Raw genomic sequence first — 19,214 nt, 5'->3', positions numbered from 1 at the left:
ACCACTTCTTTGGGGGAAACGAATGTGACTTGTACCCAATAACAACTCTGTGCGTCCTTCGACGGATTTTTATGCGAGAGTACGCGATGTATTTGGTTATTCCATTGAATTTACCTTCAAATAACACGGTTGTCTCTACGAGAAAATTATATCAACGCGTTTTCTTTTCATATCTCTCTTAGTCTTTCGCACGTTCTTGTTTTAAAATTCGATTTCCAAAATTGTGCCAATTGTGTTCATAGTGTTCATAATGTTATACCCACTTAGGTCTAAGGGGTTAAGTGAGAGTGTCGGATACTTTCATTTAATAAATTATTTTAGTTAATTCAGTATCGAACATTTAAGGACTGAATGATGCCAGTCACAGCAACTAAAAGGTTTTAAAATATACGAATCTTATAACTAAACTAATAATCAAATGTTTTTGTTGGTTTGTTTGAACTACCAGTCAGATTTGAAAAATCTTTTTGTATTCGAAAGCATTATCAAACCATTTTATTACGGCACACTTGACAGTTTCCCTCAGAAAGGATTAATGCCTAGTTCCACAGTAGTAGCTGGCCAAGTTTAGATTGGTAGACTTCACACGGGTTTGAGTAATCAATATAGATTACTCTCAGGCGCTCAGGTTTCCTTACGACGTTTAGCTTCATCGTTATAGCAAATGATAAATCAATTGCTATAAACGAACAAAACTCCAAAAATTAAGACGTGGATAAAACTCGATACTCCCGAAATTATCAAATGTCCCAACCTTTGCGAGGTTATTTGAAGGATATATTATATTTGAAGGTTATTTACCATTACTGAGGGCTGAAGAAGGTTAAAGAATATTTATTATCGCGGTCGACCCTCCGAGCCGGTTCGGATAAGCGTTATGTCTCTAATAAATAAATAATCCTGATAGCGAGTAAATAAAATAAATAAAAAATGTAAAAACAATAAAAACTCTTTACTTTAATAGACTACCCTACAAAAGAAAAGAAAACAAAAATATTAGGTAAAAATATTAAAGTACCAAGAACACGTTGGAGTTGTCATGGATCATGGACAACTACTTATCTTGGCAGCAGCAAGTATCTTTCGTTAGTAAAAAGATTTTTCGTCCTACTACCCTCCTACCCTTTCTTAGATAAACCCATCTATTTAGACCTGACTGTAACAACTTAAACAAACCCCTTAAACAAATTGAAGCGTTTGCAGAAAATACTAGATCAACAAAAAATGCATTTTCTTGTTAAACGCGTGAGTAGTAAATATTGCTATATTCAGGGTTACTAAGTTGGATTATGTCTAAAAAAACAATGTCATCAGCTGACTGCCTCCGGCGCGAGTATTAAGATTATGTAAGCATTCTGGTGCTTATTATGATTAATTATGTCAATCGCAGTCTGAAATCAAATTTCCCCGCTAAACTAGACGGTGACCTGGTTTCGTGGTGTGGTGGGACGTTGCGTGCCGCCCAGCGGCAGTCCGAGCGGGCAGTAGGTGGCCGTTGAGTTTGTGAGAGTTTCAAGGGTCAGTCGGAGCCTCGCGCCGTCCGCGCCCGCTCGTCGCGACTCGCTCCCTCCCCGCAACCCTCGACACATGGCACGCTTGCCGACTTACCCTCTTTTGTTATGGAAAAGCGCGCAGTCAGCGGCCGGGGCGAACCCATCCCATCCATCCTCAAGAAACCCAAGAAGAACCGCCCCGGGGACTTCCTCGATAAAAGCTCCAAGATTAAGCGGGAAAAGAACGGCTCTAAAAAGGGTGATGTAAACACCCCCCTGCCACAGGGGTGCACGTCACTTATGTATGCTTGCCAGCAGGCAAACTATAAGTCCGTTGTCGATATTCTCAACAAAGACGTAAGTAGTCATTATTGGGAAACAATTGCCTTTTCTTCCAGTAAATCCAGTAAATTTTTCCAACAGTCAGCTAACCGGTGACGTTATGTTCATACAAAATGTACAATGAGTATACAAAGTACGACCGGTTGGCAACTTGTTAGAAAAATTACATAATCGGGCAGCTGATCGCATTTAATTTTAGTTAATAGCCAAAAGCAGAGTCTTCGTTGCTTTTTGGCGCAGTATTTATAGTATTAAACGATATAAATCAAGAGGTTTTAATGGTGTGGAAATATGAAACGTTAGCTTTGTTTCCAGTACTCAAGTCGGGGCCCGCACGCGATATTAGTCCGCATCGCCGTCTTGTAAACAATACGTAAAGTGAACTCATTTCCTCACGTCTCAGTTACGTTTAGGTACTAGATTTATAAGTTTTTCTCAATTTATTAGCAATTTTATAGATTAATTAGTTAGCAACCAAACGTCTGAACCAAGTCTAAACGAAGAAGTTCGAAACATTCCGAGAATATTCTTTGAGCAACCTAGATGTACTTTTTTAAACATTTTCTTAGCTTTTCCTGTAACATTAAAACCCTTACAGTAACAGACGAAGAAAGCTTGTACAAAAGCCCGTAAATTTTACACCTACGTCCATGAAACTTGGTAGTTGGTTTTTTTTCTTAATAAATAGGAAACATGTGCTTTTAAGTTTTTTATAATAGTATCTAGAACAACCGTTTAAAAAAAAAAAAAAAATTTAAAAACTTTTAAACACCGTTCAAGTTTTAGACTGTTTAATAGGAAATGAAAGTCTATATGTTCAAGTTCCTTCATGTTTCAAGTTTGATCATCGTTCGAAGTATTTGGTATCCATTTAAAATTCAACCAGCACGGACAGGAGCAGAACAGTATGGGCAGGAGATTCTCACCGGGGAAAGGACAAAATTTTATCATCTCCCCACAACTTCATCAACCCTCCGAGCATTAGCGGACGTGTGGAGATAATATCCAAATGGTATAAAACGGGGGTAAACTTCTCCAATGTCCCATTGCCGTGCTTTGGCAGATGGACAACTAATTTGTATCCCTTGTCAGGGGACATAATTTCTGTATTCTGCCTATGCTAGCCATGCTAAAATAGGTCATAAAAAGACAGATAACATAATGTTCTTCATTTTGAACTGATATCCATACGCATATATAAATTTAAACTTAGTAGTACCTACTAAATTTTTTACATAACTTTGACATCACAACGTGCCATCCATAGGCCATTTGAATAAAGAAATATTTGACTTTATGTCTTTTGATTTTTTACTTTTGTGATCGCCTGCGATATAGGTTCATGGACTTGCGATCCATCGATCAACCGATTACCAAGCAGCGGATTGTTCCGTGTATGGACCCATTTAAAATTCTAAAATCTAACTCTTTTTAAACATCGCTTCGTTGCGTGAGCCTCAAGGCTGTAAATTGAAAAGCTTTCAAGGAAATGCACTAGCGAGCATCGGGGCAAATATCGAAGCGCGAGGCACGAGTAACAGTCAATCAATAGGTCGTACAATATCTATACATATACAAAAATATATGTTTATATTGCATATATAGAAATAAATAAAATGCGGTGTGTCTGCTTTTACAAAAAACCGCCTCATAATAAGGTCATTTGGTTTTTGAACCATTGGTCCGAAAACGCAGGTGGTAAAATTTCAGCTTGTCGGTCTGTTTGTTCATTGTTTGGAATGAGACTGTAGAAATACCATGTACTGGGAGTGATTTCTGTTTTTTCATTCCTGAAAACTGTCTCTCTCGTAGATAATTTCCATGGGGGGTCAAAAATTTGTATGATTAAATATTTTCGATATTACTCATTATAATCTTAAAAGGGTTGAAATGGAAATCGGAAGACGTTTGAAGTCAGTCCTGTTTTGAAGTGGCAGACAATAAAATCAGCATTCAAACGACAGTTTATCGGTTTATATATAACAACATTTTATGGGAAAACTTTATTATAAGAAAATAGCTTTTGTCTGAAAGTCCCCCTTGTAGTAATGTAGGTTTTATGAATAAATTCGGGTTCTCCTTATCAAAGAGATTTTATTCCTCAATGTTAGTTACCCTATGATCTTTTCTGTATTTCTTTCATGGAATTTTGTATATAATGTTATACAAAATTCCATTATAATAATAATTTCTTTATTTCAGGCAAAGCCCATATTAATACATTTAAAACAACAATTAGTATTACTTAATATACAATATCGAATTAAAAATTAAAATTACAGTATAAATTTATTAGTAGTATTGTTATGATCGGTAGAGTTTCATAATAGGTAGGATTTGGATTAGTATTGCACGCGGACGCAGTCGCGGTCAACTTCTAGTGTATGCAAAGAGCCCCTACATATGGAAACGCTCGCACGTCACACGTAACTCCTTCGATTATGACACGTGTTTACCTTGTTAATGCAGGGGTTGAGGCTGTTTCATATTCATTAGTTTACGTCGGAACTGTGCTGTCACTTCTAAAATGACATCGCGAGTTCATCGCAAAGGAATAGTCTTAAAACAAAGGGGTATGATAACTTAGGGGATGTGGTATTGCAGTAATCATCATCATTTTCATAAACTTACTACCATTACGTTAGCATTTATCGCCTTTTATTCAAAACTCTATTTGTGAAAACTAGCAGTGCTACTTTATGTCTTGCGCCATTATGTGTCTTCTATCTTCTGTAATTAGCTGAAAGTTTTTTAAACCAATAGCGGCCCACTACAGGACAAGGGTCTTCCAATGAGAAGGGTTTCGTCGTAGCCAAGTGCGGACAATAGGGCTTCTAACTTCTTCGTTAATATGAAGAATTCTCAAGCGTGCAGGTTTTATGTCGATGTTTTCCTCCATCGGTAAATAAAATTTATATGGTAATAGCCGGGGGTGAAACTCCCATTGAAGATGAAAGGTAGGATTAGGATTAGTATTGCACGCGGACGCAGTCGCGGTCTACTTCTAGTGTATGCAAAGAGCCAGGAAGATGAAGAGTAAGCCAGCATCGTCCGGGGTCAGTGGTACGACGAGGATTGACAGTTCAGTGCCACTGGTGGAACTTTATGGACGATTTCCTCTCAATACGGCTTCGGCAGACCTCTGTGTAATTAAACCCTGTGATCACATAAACAATAGTAGGTACTATAGACTACCCCATTTAAAGAAGGTTAAACCGCGATATCATAATATTTTTTTTAATATATCTAAACAAACTTTTCACCTTTCTTTCGAAATTATTAATCGAACAGATCTAGAATTTTCTGATCTTTCTATTAAAGCTGGCTAAGGTTCGTTATTTGAAGTGAACATTTTGTGTCAGATTGATTAAATTTGGGCGTAAATCTTTTCTGTGCAGCCATCATCGGTGCGTATCCGAGACCGCGGGCTTCGCTGCGCGCTGCATTACTGCGCGTCAAGCGGCGCAGGAGTGAACCAAGCAGCGCGAGCTGCGTGTGCTGACCGTGTCCTCATGGCAGCACCGGCTCTAGCAGACGCGCGAGACGCAGATGGTCTGACTCCCTTACATCTGGCAGTAGTCCATGGAAACGTGCCCTTAGTGCAAACGCTGCTCGCCGTCGGCGCTGATGTTAACGCAAAGGACAACGAGCAGCATACTGTTGTGCATTGGGCTACAGGTAAACCCTTTCTTTTACTCGATGACAGTCATTTTACAATGAAAATGAAGCTTAATTTGGTATGCTGCGCAATAAGCTTGAGGTGAATAATTGTTAAGTCATTGTTATAAAGTTAACATCTCCTGAGGAGCGAAACCTACGTAGAGAGTAAATTGGGGAATAAAGATGACGCTTTCATCTCACACAAGATAGAACAATGACTGTTAAATTGTAAAATAATGTTCGAAAAGAGCAACTGTTGATTTACTTGCCGGCTTCTTCTCGGTAGAATCTGCCTTCCGAACCGTTGGTAGAGTCACTACAAACATACCTTCTTGACGTTTCAAAAGTTCTTATATTAAGCCTACCTGAAATAAACGAATTTTGAATTTGAATTTGAAGAAGTTATAAATAACTACCCCTAAGTTACACCGTACAGATTCTGCTCTTCGCGGAGCATAGCAAATTAAGCTTGTATATCATGGAATTTTTATTAAATTCCGCAAAGAAACACTTGCTCTATACGAAAATAATTCTGTCTTTCATTCTGCGGATGGCTAGGGTTTGGAACTGGCAACATGCCCTTGATGCAGACGCCGCACAAAATATCATTTCCATCCGCAGCCTAGCGAACTACTGCTGGGCACGGGTCCTTTTCTCATAGGAGAGACGGTTTTAAAGCCCACCAACCACGCTGCTCCAATAGGATTTTGTTGACTATTATCACATGCATGACAATAAGCAGAGCCAACGTGTGTTAACACTGCCAATTTACTTACTGTAGGGCTAGTAGGACTGAAAATTCGTTAAAAGAAAATACACTATGTTAAAAGAAATTACACTTATCTAGATATGAAATTGAGTTTTATGTAAGTTTATAATAGCATAAATATATATCATATATATCTATTATAGTATATATAAATTTATATCGGTATTTGTGTAATTAATATGTAAATGTAGTATGTATGTTCATGTAAGTTTTTTTTTGTAACATACTTGATGCATGCATTCTATTCTATTCTACACTTACAATTACTGCCAAAAGTACACCCACTATTAACAGTCAAACGTAATGAAATTATGATACGTTCGGCTAATAAGTTGCGGGGATGCCGCAGACTCGAAAACGTCGAGATCAGCGTGTAACTATTAAAGATTTTTTGATACTGTTTGGAAGCTTCTGACCAGCATCAATAAGGTTTAACAACGTAGAAGGAATTTGGTACTGCAAAATGTTCGAAACAAAGCTCAGCACAATGGAAATGTGCTATAACCGATCGGGCTCTATTGGGAAAATATTGAACTGTTTGCTATGGCGTGCTTGGAACGCCTTAATACAAAGCAACACACTAGGTCAAAGCCATTCTCCAGTGATGTAATGTGGGTTAAACTGAGTGAATTGTGTTATGACTTTTTATTTCAAACTAGATGAACTAGTGAACTTCGTAGCACCTAACATTGATTTGATTGATTTCGTCCACCTCCCTGGCGCAGTTTTATTAGTGGGGGTATTCTAGGTTTGATTCCCAATACTGACTGGTAATACTGATACTGAAAACTACTGGCGCTAAGTGATAAGGTCTAGATTTAATATCAACATCATCATTAGCCTATAACAGTCCACTGCTGGACTAAGGGCCTTAGCCAACGGAAGGGTTTGCCACCACTACGCTGGGCAGATGGGTTGGTGATCCCAGTAGGTAGTAGTAGCACAAAGGACGCTGTTGGTATTCCTTGATAACCCCTATTGCGCTAGGAGGCCTTTACACGTCGTTGAGATCATCATGGATAACTCTGAGACGTGCAGGTTTCCTCACGATGTTTTCCTCCGTTAAATCAAGTGATAACCAATAAACCTATATTAACCTAAGATGTTACGATAACCTTATCCCGCTACTATCTTTGGCTGCATGATTACTATTCTAATACTACTATATATACATTATAGCTGCCCACTACGGGATACGGGTGTCAGAATAAGAAGGGTTTAGGTCGTGGTTTGGCAATGGCCATTTGCGGATTGGTGGCTTTCACTCACCTTTGGGAAAATTATGGAGAACTCTCAGGCATGCAGGTTTCCTCACGATGTTTTCCCTCACCGTTAAATAAAGTTATATCCAATTGCTTATGTACATCACTCGGAGGTGCGTGCCGGGTTTCGAACTTGGCCCTCCGAAAAGTAAAGCCGAGGCCTTACCCTTATCCCCCCTCAAGGCTATCCCCCCTCAAGATGACGTACGGTGCGAAGCGGTGATAGCCCATTGGGCAGGACCTCGACTTCACTTTCGGGGGCCGAGTTCGAATCCCAGCACGCACCTCTAACTTTTCTAGTTATGTGCGTTTTAAGTGAATAAAGTATCACTTGCTTCAACGGTAAGGGAAAACATCGTGAGGAAACCTGCATCACTGAGAGTTCTCCATAATTTTTTCAAACGTGTGAGGAGTCCAACCCCTTATCATTGTGGGAGGTGTGTGGGCCCGTAGTAGGTTGACATGATCCTAACCTGTAGAAGAATCAAAAAGAAGAAAAATATAAGCAACTCCCACTAAGTTTGGCGCACATTGGAGAGCTTTAGGTGTTCCCGGCAAAATTAACTTGTCATTCACGAATCCGGCTTTACAATTCACGTTATCGTAGCATTTCAAGCTCTCAATATCTGTTGCGAATGACCACAATTTGCCAATTATTGCTCGCCGTATCAAGTTGTTGCTCTTTCTACTGTTCTTGTTCTACTGACGTCTGTCTTGAGAATCGATTGAGTATGAAGACCTAATTTTGTATTCTCGCTGCATGGTTTTGATTACGCCTCATAATATTTCGTATATTTTCGTCTGCTGCCAATTTAGCGAGCTTGTTAAAGTTCTGTTTGGTGTAGAGTATAAGGATTGAAGAAATTAACAGCTTATCGATCACGTAACGCCAGTACGGGTTGGCGGGCTTTAACGAATAAGAATTATGACATACTAGGTGTCCCTCGAGACTTCTTTCGCCTATGAGTCAACCTTAAAATATAGACATACTAGCTGTTGCCCGCGACTTCGTCTGCGTTTGATTTTGTTTTTGATGTGGCATTAAATTTAGTTGAATTTCTAAAAAAAATTCAAGTACTCAGTATCGCTAAGCCTTGAATGCGGGGTTTGCTGCTGTCCGCTGAGGAGTTCTGTCCTCTATCTAGAACCACAGTTTGTACAAAATAAAACACATATTATAACCTCTATAGTACAAAAATAATTATTTAAATCGGTTATAATTTGTCGGAGTTATGGCATAAATCGTCAAACACTTTCATCCCCTCTCTCGGGATAAAAAGTATCCTATATTACTTCTAACACTTCCAAGAATATGTGTACAAAGTTTCATGGGGATCGGTTAAGTAGTTTTTGCGTGAAAGCGTAACAAACAAACTTACATTCACATTTATAATATTAGTAGGGATGCTGTCGCGGACCTTTTTTAGAACTTGTTAAGGGTAACAACTTGGTCATACATGGTTTTATAGAAACTTTAACCGTTTACGCAGCGCATTCATTATTTGTGCTATGCTCCTATTGGTCTTAGCGTGATGATATATAGTATATAGCCTTCCTCAATAAATGAGCTATCCAACACTGAAAATATATTTCAAATCGGACCATTAATTCCAGAGATTATCGCTCTCAAGTAAGCAAACAAACAAACTCTTCAGCTTTATATATTTGTATAGTCTGTATAGATAAGATAAATAACAATAATATTTAAGTTACACAATCGGATTAACAATGACATTAATAGAAGTAAAGCTTATGGTGTAAGAGGTCGCCCGGTGACGTACTACCGCAATGTTTATTTCCACCAATCCACCGCTTGGCCATGTGGTGGGTTTCTCATTCTGGGAGGAGACCCGTGTTCTCTAGTGGACCGCTAATGGGTTATTAATGATGCATGTTGATTACTTACGTACCTAAGTAGGAAGGCACTTACATATGTATTGCAATTTAGTTGTCCAAGTAGTATTTTCTTTCACCATGACCTTTGCTAGAAATTACATTATAATAGCTGTGAATGTTTCGTAATAATTTCGAAACGTCAAACACTATTACGTACGTACTGTAGGAAAATATCATAGTTTGATTTCACTGATAACAATAATAATTAGGTAGGTAAGGTTACGTTATAATAATTTTCTCATGGCCATTATTTCGACCATAGACTGCAAATAATTCGAACGAAGGTTCGCAAATTCATCAATCAGGAAATCAGAATCTTTATAGTAGGGATGTTCTATATTCTCACTGGTATCTAATAGATATAAATAACCACTGGATTGATGTCCATCCGTTCTATGTCACCACCCTTTTATAATAAAAAAAAGTCTGTACTCTGTCCCTCTTAAACAAAGAGTGATTGTAATGAAAAAAATCAGAGATTTACGTATACATGACATGAGGTAAACATGTATACTTGATTTAGGTATCCATATAGGTCGAAGTTTCTGAAGTCATGTTGACTTCAGAAACTACGGGGACATTGGGAGGTAGCAAATCAAACAGTATACCTAATATGTGGAGATGACATGGCTCATTGGAATCACTATTATATACCTACTTCAAGAACTCCTTAAAAGACTAAGATTAAGATTATGAGTAAGATTTGTATCTCTAGACCTTGCAGTCTTGTTTCTACGAGACGACCTCCTTGGCGCAGCGGTGACCGTTGTGTTGTTGTATTTGGGTATTTATAATAATTGAATTTTCTCTGGTCTCGTCCGGTGGGCGGCTTCTGCCGTGGCTAGTTATCACCCTAACGACAAAGACGTGCCACAAACGATTTAGCGTACCAGTACGATGTCGAGTGGAAACTGATTAGGGGCATAGGTTTAATATAAATGCCATACCCGTAACAGGTTAGCACTTAGCATGTTAGACGGCATCATCACTTAACAGCAGGTGAGATTGCAGTTAAGGGCTAACTAGTAGTGATATTTAAAAAAAAACAAAGACTTAAGTAGGTTCTGTAGAAAAAACCTTCATCCCTCGTTCAGCCGGAATTTAAGTGATCCATAGCAAACTACAGTAATCAAAAATTTATTATTAACGAAAACTACCGTATAATGAAAACTTTTGTTTCAGTTTTATTTAGGTGCTTACATCCGAATATGACTTCATGACTACAGTATTAAACATGGTAGAGGGGTGGGCAGAGTAACCAAAGTTTGTATGTCGTTGTTAAGGGGGTATGGGGTGTCCAGTGATTACGTTATTGAGCGGCGAGCAAGGCCAGGCCCTTGAACCCACAGAACGGTCTATCTAGGACTCGACTTTTCGTGGAAAATACTAAAAAGGTCAACACGAATGGCTCAATATCTCCATGGCCTAACCAAAGGTTCTAATTATTAATAAAATATTGAAGTTACATAATTGAATTCAAACGCATTGTTTTAACATAACATTGGTGCCTCTTTAAAGTGATATTCTTTATAAAAGTTATTTTATCTTATTTAAACGGAAAATTAAGTCAATACCAAAGACAATATAATTATATATAATTATATAATAATATAATAATAATATAATAATATATAATTATATATAATTATATAATAATTATAATTACTAAAATCAAAATAAAAAATGCGTGGCTTTATCGGTAGTTAAATTATAAACAATAATATGTTCGTTTTGTTTGGTATTTAAATTTTAAAGTGGTGTGCCACAATAAGGGAACGCACAAAAAATAACTTTTAATTGTTCAAAAACAGTATTTTTTTTAATACATTGCGGACGTGTTTGTATTTTTTTTTACAAGACTTGACAAGTTAGCCCTTGACTGCTATCTCACCTGATGGTAAGTAGTGATGCAGTCTAAGATGGTAGCGGGCTAACCTATTAGGGAGTATAGTAGTCATACCACCAATCGGTTTCTAAGCGACATCGCACCGGAACACTTAATCGCTTAGCGGCACGTCTTTGTCTGTAGGGTGGTAACCAGCCACGGCCACAGCCTCCCACCAAACCAGACCAGAGAAAATTCACAATTAATAAATTCCCAAATTGGCCCTGCCGGGAATCGAACCCAGGAACTTCTTATTGAATTACACACAGCGCTCACCATTGCGCCAAGGAGGCTGTCAAAAGGTGTTTATAGATTATGACAAAATAGAATCTTTATATGAAGTATGTATAGATAATCACGTTATTTACCTCCGTCAGTTAATATTTTTTGGGTTGATTATGATGGTAGAAATGTAATCAACAGTTTGTGGCGAGGTGGGCGCGCTGAGGGCAGTCCTGGCGGCCGGGGCAAACGCCGCAACGTCGGACCAGCACGGCGGGTTTCCGCTGCACTACGCCGCGCAGATGTGCGGAGCCCCTGCAGCTACTGACCACCAGGTCTCCTGCATTTTTATTCCCCGCATCAATAAGAGTAATATAAGTGTCCACGCACATTGGCCATAACCAATTGGCTCCCACCAGCATATTCTCTGTAGCGAGTCTTTTTTTTAAATATTAACGATAGGCCAGCGCTTGACGACAAACATGCCCGTTAGAAAACAATTTTTAGGTCTAGGTTGGAGCACCTTAATAACAAGGCATCCGATTAAAGCGATTCCTAGGATTAGTGAAAACGGCCATTACACCACTTATTTAAATAAATTTATACTGTAATTTTAATTTTTAATTCGATATTGTATATTAATTAATACTAATTGTTGTTTTAAATGTGGGCTTTGCCTGAAATAAAGAAATTATTATTATTATTATTATTATTATTTATAAATAAATAAATATACTTACAGCGTAGCTTGTGTTATGGGTACTGAGACAGCTGATGAATATTTATTTATGAATATGATACACATGCATACTTATAATACTTATACAGATAAACACCCAGACACTGAAAACATTCATGTTCATCGCACAAACACTCTTCAGTTGTGGGAATCGAACCCACGGCCTTGGACTCAGAAAGCAGGTTCGATGCACTGCACAACTCGGCCGTCAAACTAAAAATTTACTAGGATAGGTACTGGTTGTTACAGAGTAGGGGAGCGGCGTTGGAAGTGCTCCGGGCGCTGGTGAGGGAGGGCGGAGCGCGAGTAGACGTTCGTGACGCCGATGGTCGCACACCGCTGCTATGGGCAGCCTCAGCCGGTTCCGCCGCAGCCGTGTTGGGGTTGCATCAAGCTGGTGCGAGTGTCGATGATGCTGACAGGTCAACATCAGATAGATTTGTTACCACTCCTTTAGAAATTTATCGAAGAACAGAATACTACCGCACATAAGAATAGGATAGTCAGAAAGAAAATATACCATAATTACTACATTAGGCCAGCGAACGAAAAAACAAGCTACAAATTTTTTTTCGTTCGTAATTATAACCAATAAATCTACACACAAAGTCTGAATGTAAACGGCTTTTCAAACATTTTAGGTGCATGCGCGAAATCGATCTCGGTTCCCCAAAAAGTAAGACCGAAGTCCTAAGTACTAGGCTTTCACCACCTCTATTCATAACGAAGTAGATTAGAGAGTAAACGATAAATTAAAAGGAAGAAAGGAAAATTAATGGTCAATTTAGCATGCCAAAGCAAAAATAAATTTCACAGTTGATATCGGTCAATATGATACTTACTGTACCCGGCAGGGTGATAACGTTTCTCTCGACAGGCTTGCGAGGCGTAAATCTCGCGATCTTTGCTGTTTTCTGTTGTATACGTCACTTTTGAATACAAAAAAAATACAAAAGTAATGTTCTACGGCAAAGATTGCAAGAATTACGCAAGTCGTCAGCGTCATGTCGTGACCTGTCGTGCCCTGCGGATTGCAGACGCACTTATTACAATTACATTATTTGTTATGACAGGGATGGATTAACAGCGCTACACTGCGCAGCTGCCCGCGGTCATACCGAAGCTCTAGAAACATTAGTTGGCCTTTGCGGAGCACGTGTTGATGTTGCTGATTCGCACGGTTGCACCCCCTTACATTACGCAGCAGCACTAGGGCATGCAGATGCAACTTCCGCCCTACTAGTCCATGGAGCTGATTCTCATAGACAAGACCGAAGGGGAAGAAGTCCTGCGCATACTGCTGCTGCGAAAGGCCAGATAGAGACCGTCCGTATACTAGGTAAGTTTTGAAACATTTTGCCAGACCTTTACCAGTACCTAAATAAATAAGTAAATCTATTGGGTAATCTATTGATTACAGGTGCAAGGGGGGCAAATTTATGGCTTAGAAATTCTAAAGGAGATTTGCCATTACACGAAGCAGTAGCATCAGGGCGAAGAGAATTAGTGAAGTGGTTGCTAGATGGAAGGCCGTCACAAGTCAATGCCACAAATCATGAAGGACGAACACCTTTACATATTGCAGCTGCCACTGATAATGCTGATCTATGTCGCCTATTACTTGACCGAGGTGCCGAAGTTAATCCAGTAGCAAGATCATCAAAAAATGAACCTCTAACGCCTTTGGACTGCGCGGCAAGCAGAGGCCATAGGTCGACAGCTAAGTACTTGCAAATGCACGGTGGGTTACCAGCATCAAAACTTTCTAATACACAAATAGTTATAGACGGTGCCCAAATTACTGGTTTACCGACTAGAAAAGTCACAAGTACAAAAATTGATGTACGCGATCGAATAAGAATTGAAAAACGTGAAGTAGTCGAACTTTCAAGCCCATGTTCAGAAAAACGTAGAATAATTAAACAAAGAAGTGAGCTTGATTCAATGAGTTCTTCGTCTGAAGATCGAACAATTAAAAGGAAATCTCAAAACGAATTTACTGAACGGTATATTGATCGAAAGAAAAAACTAGCTGAGAAACAAAAAAGTTTTAGTGATGGATATGATAGTGAGTTTGAAGGACACGATAAACGCAAAGACTATAAACATAAAGTAAAAAAAGATTTAAAAGTAAAAAAAAATCGGTCAAGAAGTGAACCAAGTAGGCGAACTAAACAAAGTGCTAAACAACGTAGACATTATAGATCTACTTCAGAAAGTTCATCTGAATCATCGGATCATTCAAAAAAACGAAAAAGTAAACGACATAGAAAGCGCCATAAAAGAAAATCTACAACAACATCTGAGAGCAGTTCAGAGTCAAGTGAACGGCAAACAACAAAACGAAGAGGTAAGAAAACATCAATCCATATTGAACATGATGATGAGAAACAAAAAGTAAATATTATTAAATATAAAAAAGTAGAAACTCCCCATCAAAGTTCAGAAATACCAGAAAAAGATAATGATAATGCAACACCCGATAATATGCCTTTAAACACAGATGTAGAACCCACTAAGGAGAGCCAACTTAGTAAAAACAAAACTCACAGTGAAACAGAAACTGATACAGTTTCGGTTAAAACTAATATGGTTATAACAGAAGCCCAAATTCATATGGAACGTGAATCTAGTCAACATGGCAGTTCAGAATTGATTGTTACTATGGATTCATCGAATAACGTTTCCATTGAAACTACTAATTTGTCTGTTACACATAAAGACGAAAGTGAAAATGTACCTCACGACGACGAAAAAGAAAAAGAGGCTGTATCTGAATTGGTAAAAGACGAATCTGAAGCGAAGTCTCAAGAAACACCATCTGAATCCATAACAGTGAATGAATTAGAAGAAAAAAATGACAATATTGATGAAAAAAATTCATCCAAAAGTAGTGACGATTTAGAGCAACCTAAGCCTAAATCAAGTTTAGAACAGGAGGTGGAAAAAAAAGATTCTTCTGGTGAATCGAATAAGGAAGTAAAAATTTCTGACAAAGAATCTACAGATAAAGCTACTGGTGAAGAATCAAATGAATCAACTAAAGAAGGTAGTTTAGACAAAGCACGAAAAACATCATTCAAAGTTTTGTCGGGTCCAGATGAAAAAAAAACCGATAGTGATGGAACCCAAGAGATTAAATCAAATGTAGAAATTACAAGTAATGAATTGGTAGAGTCTCAAGATAAAAGCCACACCGTCTCGTTTTCCAATAAAGATGAAGTTTTTAAAATTAAGGACTCAGATGTTTCAGAACACTTAATGGGGGAACATGTTGATCATAAACCAGTTCTAGAATCTGAAGACATAAAAAGAGAAACCAGCGGAAAAGAGAGTTTTGGATCTACAGAACAAGAAATTATTGAAGAAGCAACCGGTAGTTCCGATGTTGCTCCACTTGTCGATAAAGGTATTATAAAAATTTTGGATGATGGTACTTCAAATGATACGGCGCAGCAAAGTTTTGAACAGGATGACAATACACCGTATGATACAAATTTGCCACTCTCAGAAACATCGCCTAGGCAATTTAAATCATCAAAGGATAGCCAAGGCAGCAGAAAAAGTAGTATTTATGAAACTGAAAGTTACAAAGTTTTATCTGATACCGTGGGACCACCTGAGGCTGGAACAGGTATACTAAAAAAACCAAGTGGCGGGGATGACGATCATGAATTACATTATGAACACAGTCTAAATAGGGATAGTTCATTTGGAAGAATACCAAGTATAAGTGACAACGAAATTTATTATAGTCATTCAGAAGCAAATGGAAGAAGGAAACGTTTTCGTAAAAAAGGTAGAATGAGAAGTCGTATTACGATAAGGTCTAAAAGTGAAAACTCTGAAAGAGGTTACGAATCTAGTGGTTTAATGGATTCAGGTTTTGAACCAAGCCCGCGGCCTGTCCAGCGCTGCATTGCGAGTCCAAGGCTTAATGCCTATTATCAGCAAAGAAGAAGTGCAAGGGTTACGGGAGTGGCCGATAGTAAAATACCGGTGAGAAAGCCAGGCGACAAAAGAGCTGTCGATATGAGGTCTGTGACACAACGAATACAGACAAATATGAGAAGGTAAGCTGCTAGAAATCGACACCTGTGTTAGAAACGTTAGATGCATGCAACGCGCAATGAAGCCGACATGTCTAACATTATGGCCCAGATAAACAGTCGTTGCTAAGCGATGTCTTAAGCCAAGGAAGTGCTTAGCATCTGTTCTAAGCATTACATTCCCTTAAATAGACAGTACTTTGACATCTACTTTAATTGAAGTCAACCTATTATTAGACAACTTCAAAAAAGTCGATTAAGCAAAGCGTAGTCGAGAAATTTAAGAAAAAAAATACAAAATAATTCAAAAATTAACAATAACAATCCAAACTCCCAATCCAGACGCACCCGTTCATTGAACTGACCACACGATCAGAGCACACGATAACATTAATGAAAGTCCAATTTATCGTTTAATTTTTATATATGTATTAAATTTCTAGACTACATTATTTTTAAATGCAACGTTTATAAGTGTTACAATTTTAACACGAGAATCAATAATATTAATAATTAAAACAACCAAATTTGTTTGTGCGTATTTTGGTTAATCTAGTATGTTGCATCCGAAAAATTAAAGAAAAGTTGAACTTTGGCTTGAACTATTTGGCTAGAACCTTATTTAAGTCGGTAGGAGAGACTGTGCTTATCTATATCAAAGTATGTCTTTGCGGTGTATACTTTCAACAAAAGCTAAGCAATGACTTTTTATCTGAGCCTGAGTTTCAACGATCAGATTATTAAATTGATCAGATTATATAATTAACTATCGTCATAATGATTGGACATACGCATTTGATGAATTTGACATATGACGTTGTAAATTTATCTTTCCAGATATTACTGCGAGCGAAAGATCTTTCAGCATTTACTAGAACTGAAACGTCTGCAAATAAGAACAAGTAAAGCAAACGAAGCTGTCTTAGTCAAACGAACGATTGATGAGTACAATAAATCAAGTTTAGCTCACGTCGGTCTAGGTCCTTACAACAATACGGATTACTCATTTAGCAGTTTCGAAAAATTTCTTTATAACAGCCTTAGAAAGTTACAAAAGAGTGGAAAGAAGCAACTTGACAATTTACCAGAAAAGCCGATTGATTTTGACTATGGAGAGAGCGAGTTATATAAAATGGGTGCCATACCAGACAACCCATGTCTGTGCACAAGCAAGACACATCGGTGTTTTCATGCCGTACATGCCTATACTGGGATACCGTGTTCAGCTTACAGTAAGTAGCTCAATATTCCGCAAAATAAAGCAAAGTATTCATAATTTATTCTTACTCATTTATTTATGGAATATTAAAATGCATATAGTATTTTATTTATCCAAAAACTAATTACAAATCTAAAAAGTAAAACTAGTTGTTAGCGCACTTATTCCGGAAACTACGAGTGCACATCCCACTACGATCTTATACAGATCTCACCTTTTTGATGTAATCTCGAAGGCATACTGTTTTCCGAGCATATCTTTTTTCATTACCCGCTGTGTCTCCGAGCCTTCTTATAAGGCCCATAGTTAGCGCCCACGTTTAACATCTATAAATCATTGCAATTAACACGTACTGTTCGAAGACTCATCAAGCAGTACGTGTTACTTACTTCGATAGATACTAGTTTAATAATCCTTTAGGTCGAAAAAGCATTTTCGAAACTTGTATTATTCCAAAATCCTATATTTTACAACACCGGATTCCTTATTAGATTATTCAAGTTAACTCACATCAAGAGTGGGTCAATTTGATGGGACCAAGGGCCCTTAGAGGTGTTTTCCCTATCAGCTGGCTGTTTCCTGAATTGCGTTAGCTAAATCTTCCAACTAAATGTAAATATTTATTTCAACTCCTTACAAATGCAACACGGAGTATGCTCCATATAATACGAGTTTCAAAATATTTTGGGTCGACAAAGCTATTATAACTCGTATGAGATCATCGGGGTCGTTTGGAAATTAAACTCTTTAAACTCACACTGTCACTACTTTAATTTAAATATTTATTGCAGTTCCTTACAAATGGAATCACCATACGATGCCAAAGCCAGTAACAGCAGGTGCAGCAGTCAAGTCCAAAGGTTTTCTACCTAAAATTAATTCAAAACCACCATCTGGAAAGGCACACGTTACACTGGAAGTATCTCACGGCACGGAGAAACAGCTGATAGCATTGCCAGCGGAGAAATTGGACAGGAATAAAAAATACTATGTAACATTTACTGTTAAGGGTTCTGAACCCCCATCAGATAATGATAATGCTTCACCGAAAACTTCTAACAAGACCGTTAGAAGTGGCTAACATTTAAGTGACCTCGTAATAAAGTAAAACTTAACTAATGCTAATAATAATAAAATATATTAAATAAATATAAATATTTATTCCGAGATTAGCTATAAAATATGTTTCTATATTGATGGCTCGATGTAAGCAAAAATACGATACACTGTGAATTTAACCAGTTGTAATACCTATTTTTTATTTGAGTTACTTACTATCACTGCCATTTTGTAAAATTCGCTTATCAGAATCTATTTATATGTAGTAATTCGACAAATAAATTGTGATATCGGTTTCATTTGTTAATTATAACTAAAAATTAGCCTACTTATAATTTGTAGATGCCAAGCAGAAGTCAAGGAAAATTACTATAAAGTATATTATATTTTTGTAATTTTATCAACCAAAATATTTTATTTACATTTAGATATTATAAACAGGTGGGACTTAAAATTACTATCATTGTACCAATCAATTAGAATCCCATTTTCTTTGAAATTTGTCCAAATTTGGGGCCTTGAATTAATTATATAAAAGGTTTTAAAGGGAAATTTCAGGTCTGCATGTTCATTGGTTGACAAATCGGTCGATAAACAGCGGCCGAGTGATACTCACCGG

The 19,214-nt window shown here is 37.7% G+C and overlaps 1 protein-coding gene across 1 annotated transcript; it reads left to right on the top strand.

Moving 5' to 3' along the window:
- The first annotated feature begins 5,240 nt into the window (after positions 1-5,240).
- Positions 5,241-18,641, top strand: LOC120632072 (ankyrin repeat domain-containing protein 50). The gene is made up of 7 exons (XM_039901847.1): positions 5,241-5,513; positions 11,731-11,864; positions 12,518-12,690; positions 13,342-13,607; positions 13,689-16,341; positions 17,155-17,549; positions 18,328-18,641. The coding sequence occupies exons 1-7, from the start codon at positions 5,348-5,350 to the stop codon at positions 18,615-18,617; spliced, it is 4,077 nt and encodes a 1,358-aa protein (XP_039757781.1). The 5' UTR covers positions 5,241-5,347; the 3' UTR covers positions 18,618-18,641.
- The last annotated feature ends 573 nt before the right edge of the window (positions 18,642-19,214 follow it).

The sequence above is a fragment of the Pararge aegeria genome, chromosome 19, assembly GCF_905163445.1.
Source record: "Pararge aegeria chromosome 19, ilParAegt1.1, whole genome shotgun sequence".
NCBI classification, from domain to species: Eukaryota; Metazoa; Arthropoda; class Insecta; order Lepidoptera; family Nymphalidae; genus Pararge; species Pararge aegeria.
Note: the sequence above shows the minus strand (reverse complement) of the source record. Positions and strands in the feature narration are given on the sequence as shown.

Bases quoted from the DNA above. Each gene is read 5' to 3' on its own strand.
- LOC120632072 (XM_039901847.1), top strand. From the start codon at position 5,348: ATGGCAGCACCGGCTCTAGCAGACGCGCGAGACGCAGATGGTCTGACT. The intron at 11,865-12,517 runs GTCTCCTGCATT...TGGTTGTTACAG, and splicing joins CTGCAGCTACTGACCACCAG to AGTAGGGGAGCGGCGTTGGA. The intron at 16,342-17,154 runs GTAAGCTGCTAG...TTATCTTTCCAG, and splicing joins ATACAGACAAATATGAGAAG to ATATTACTGCGAGCGAAAGA.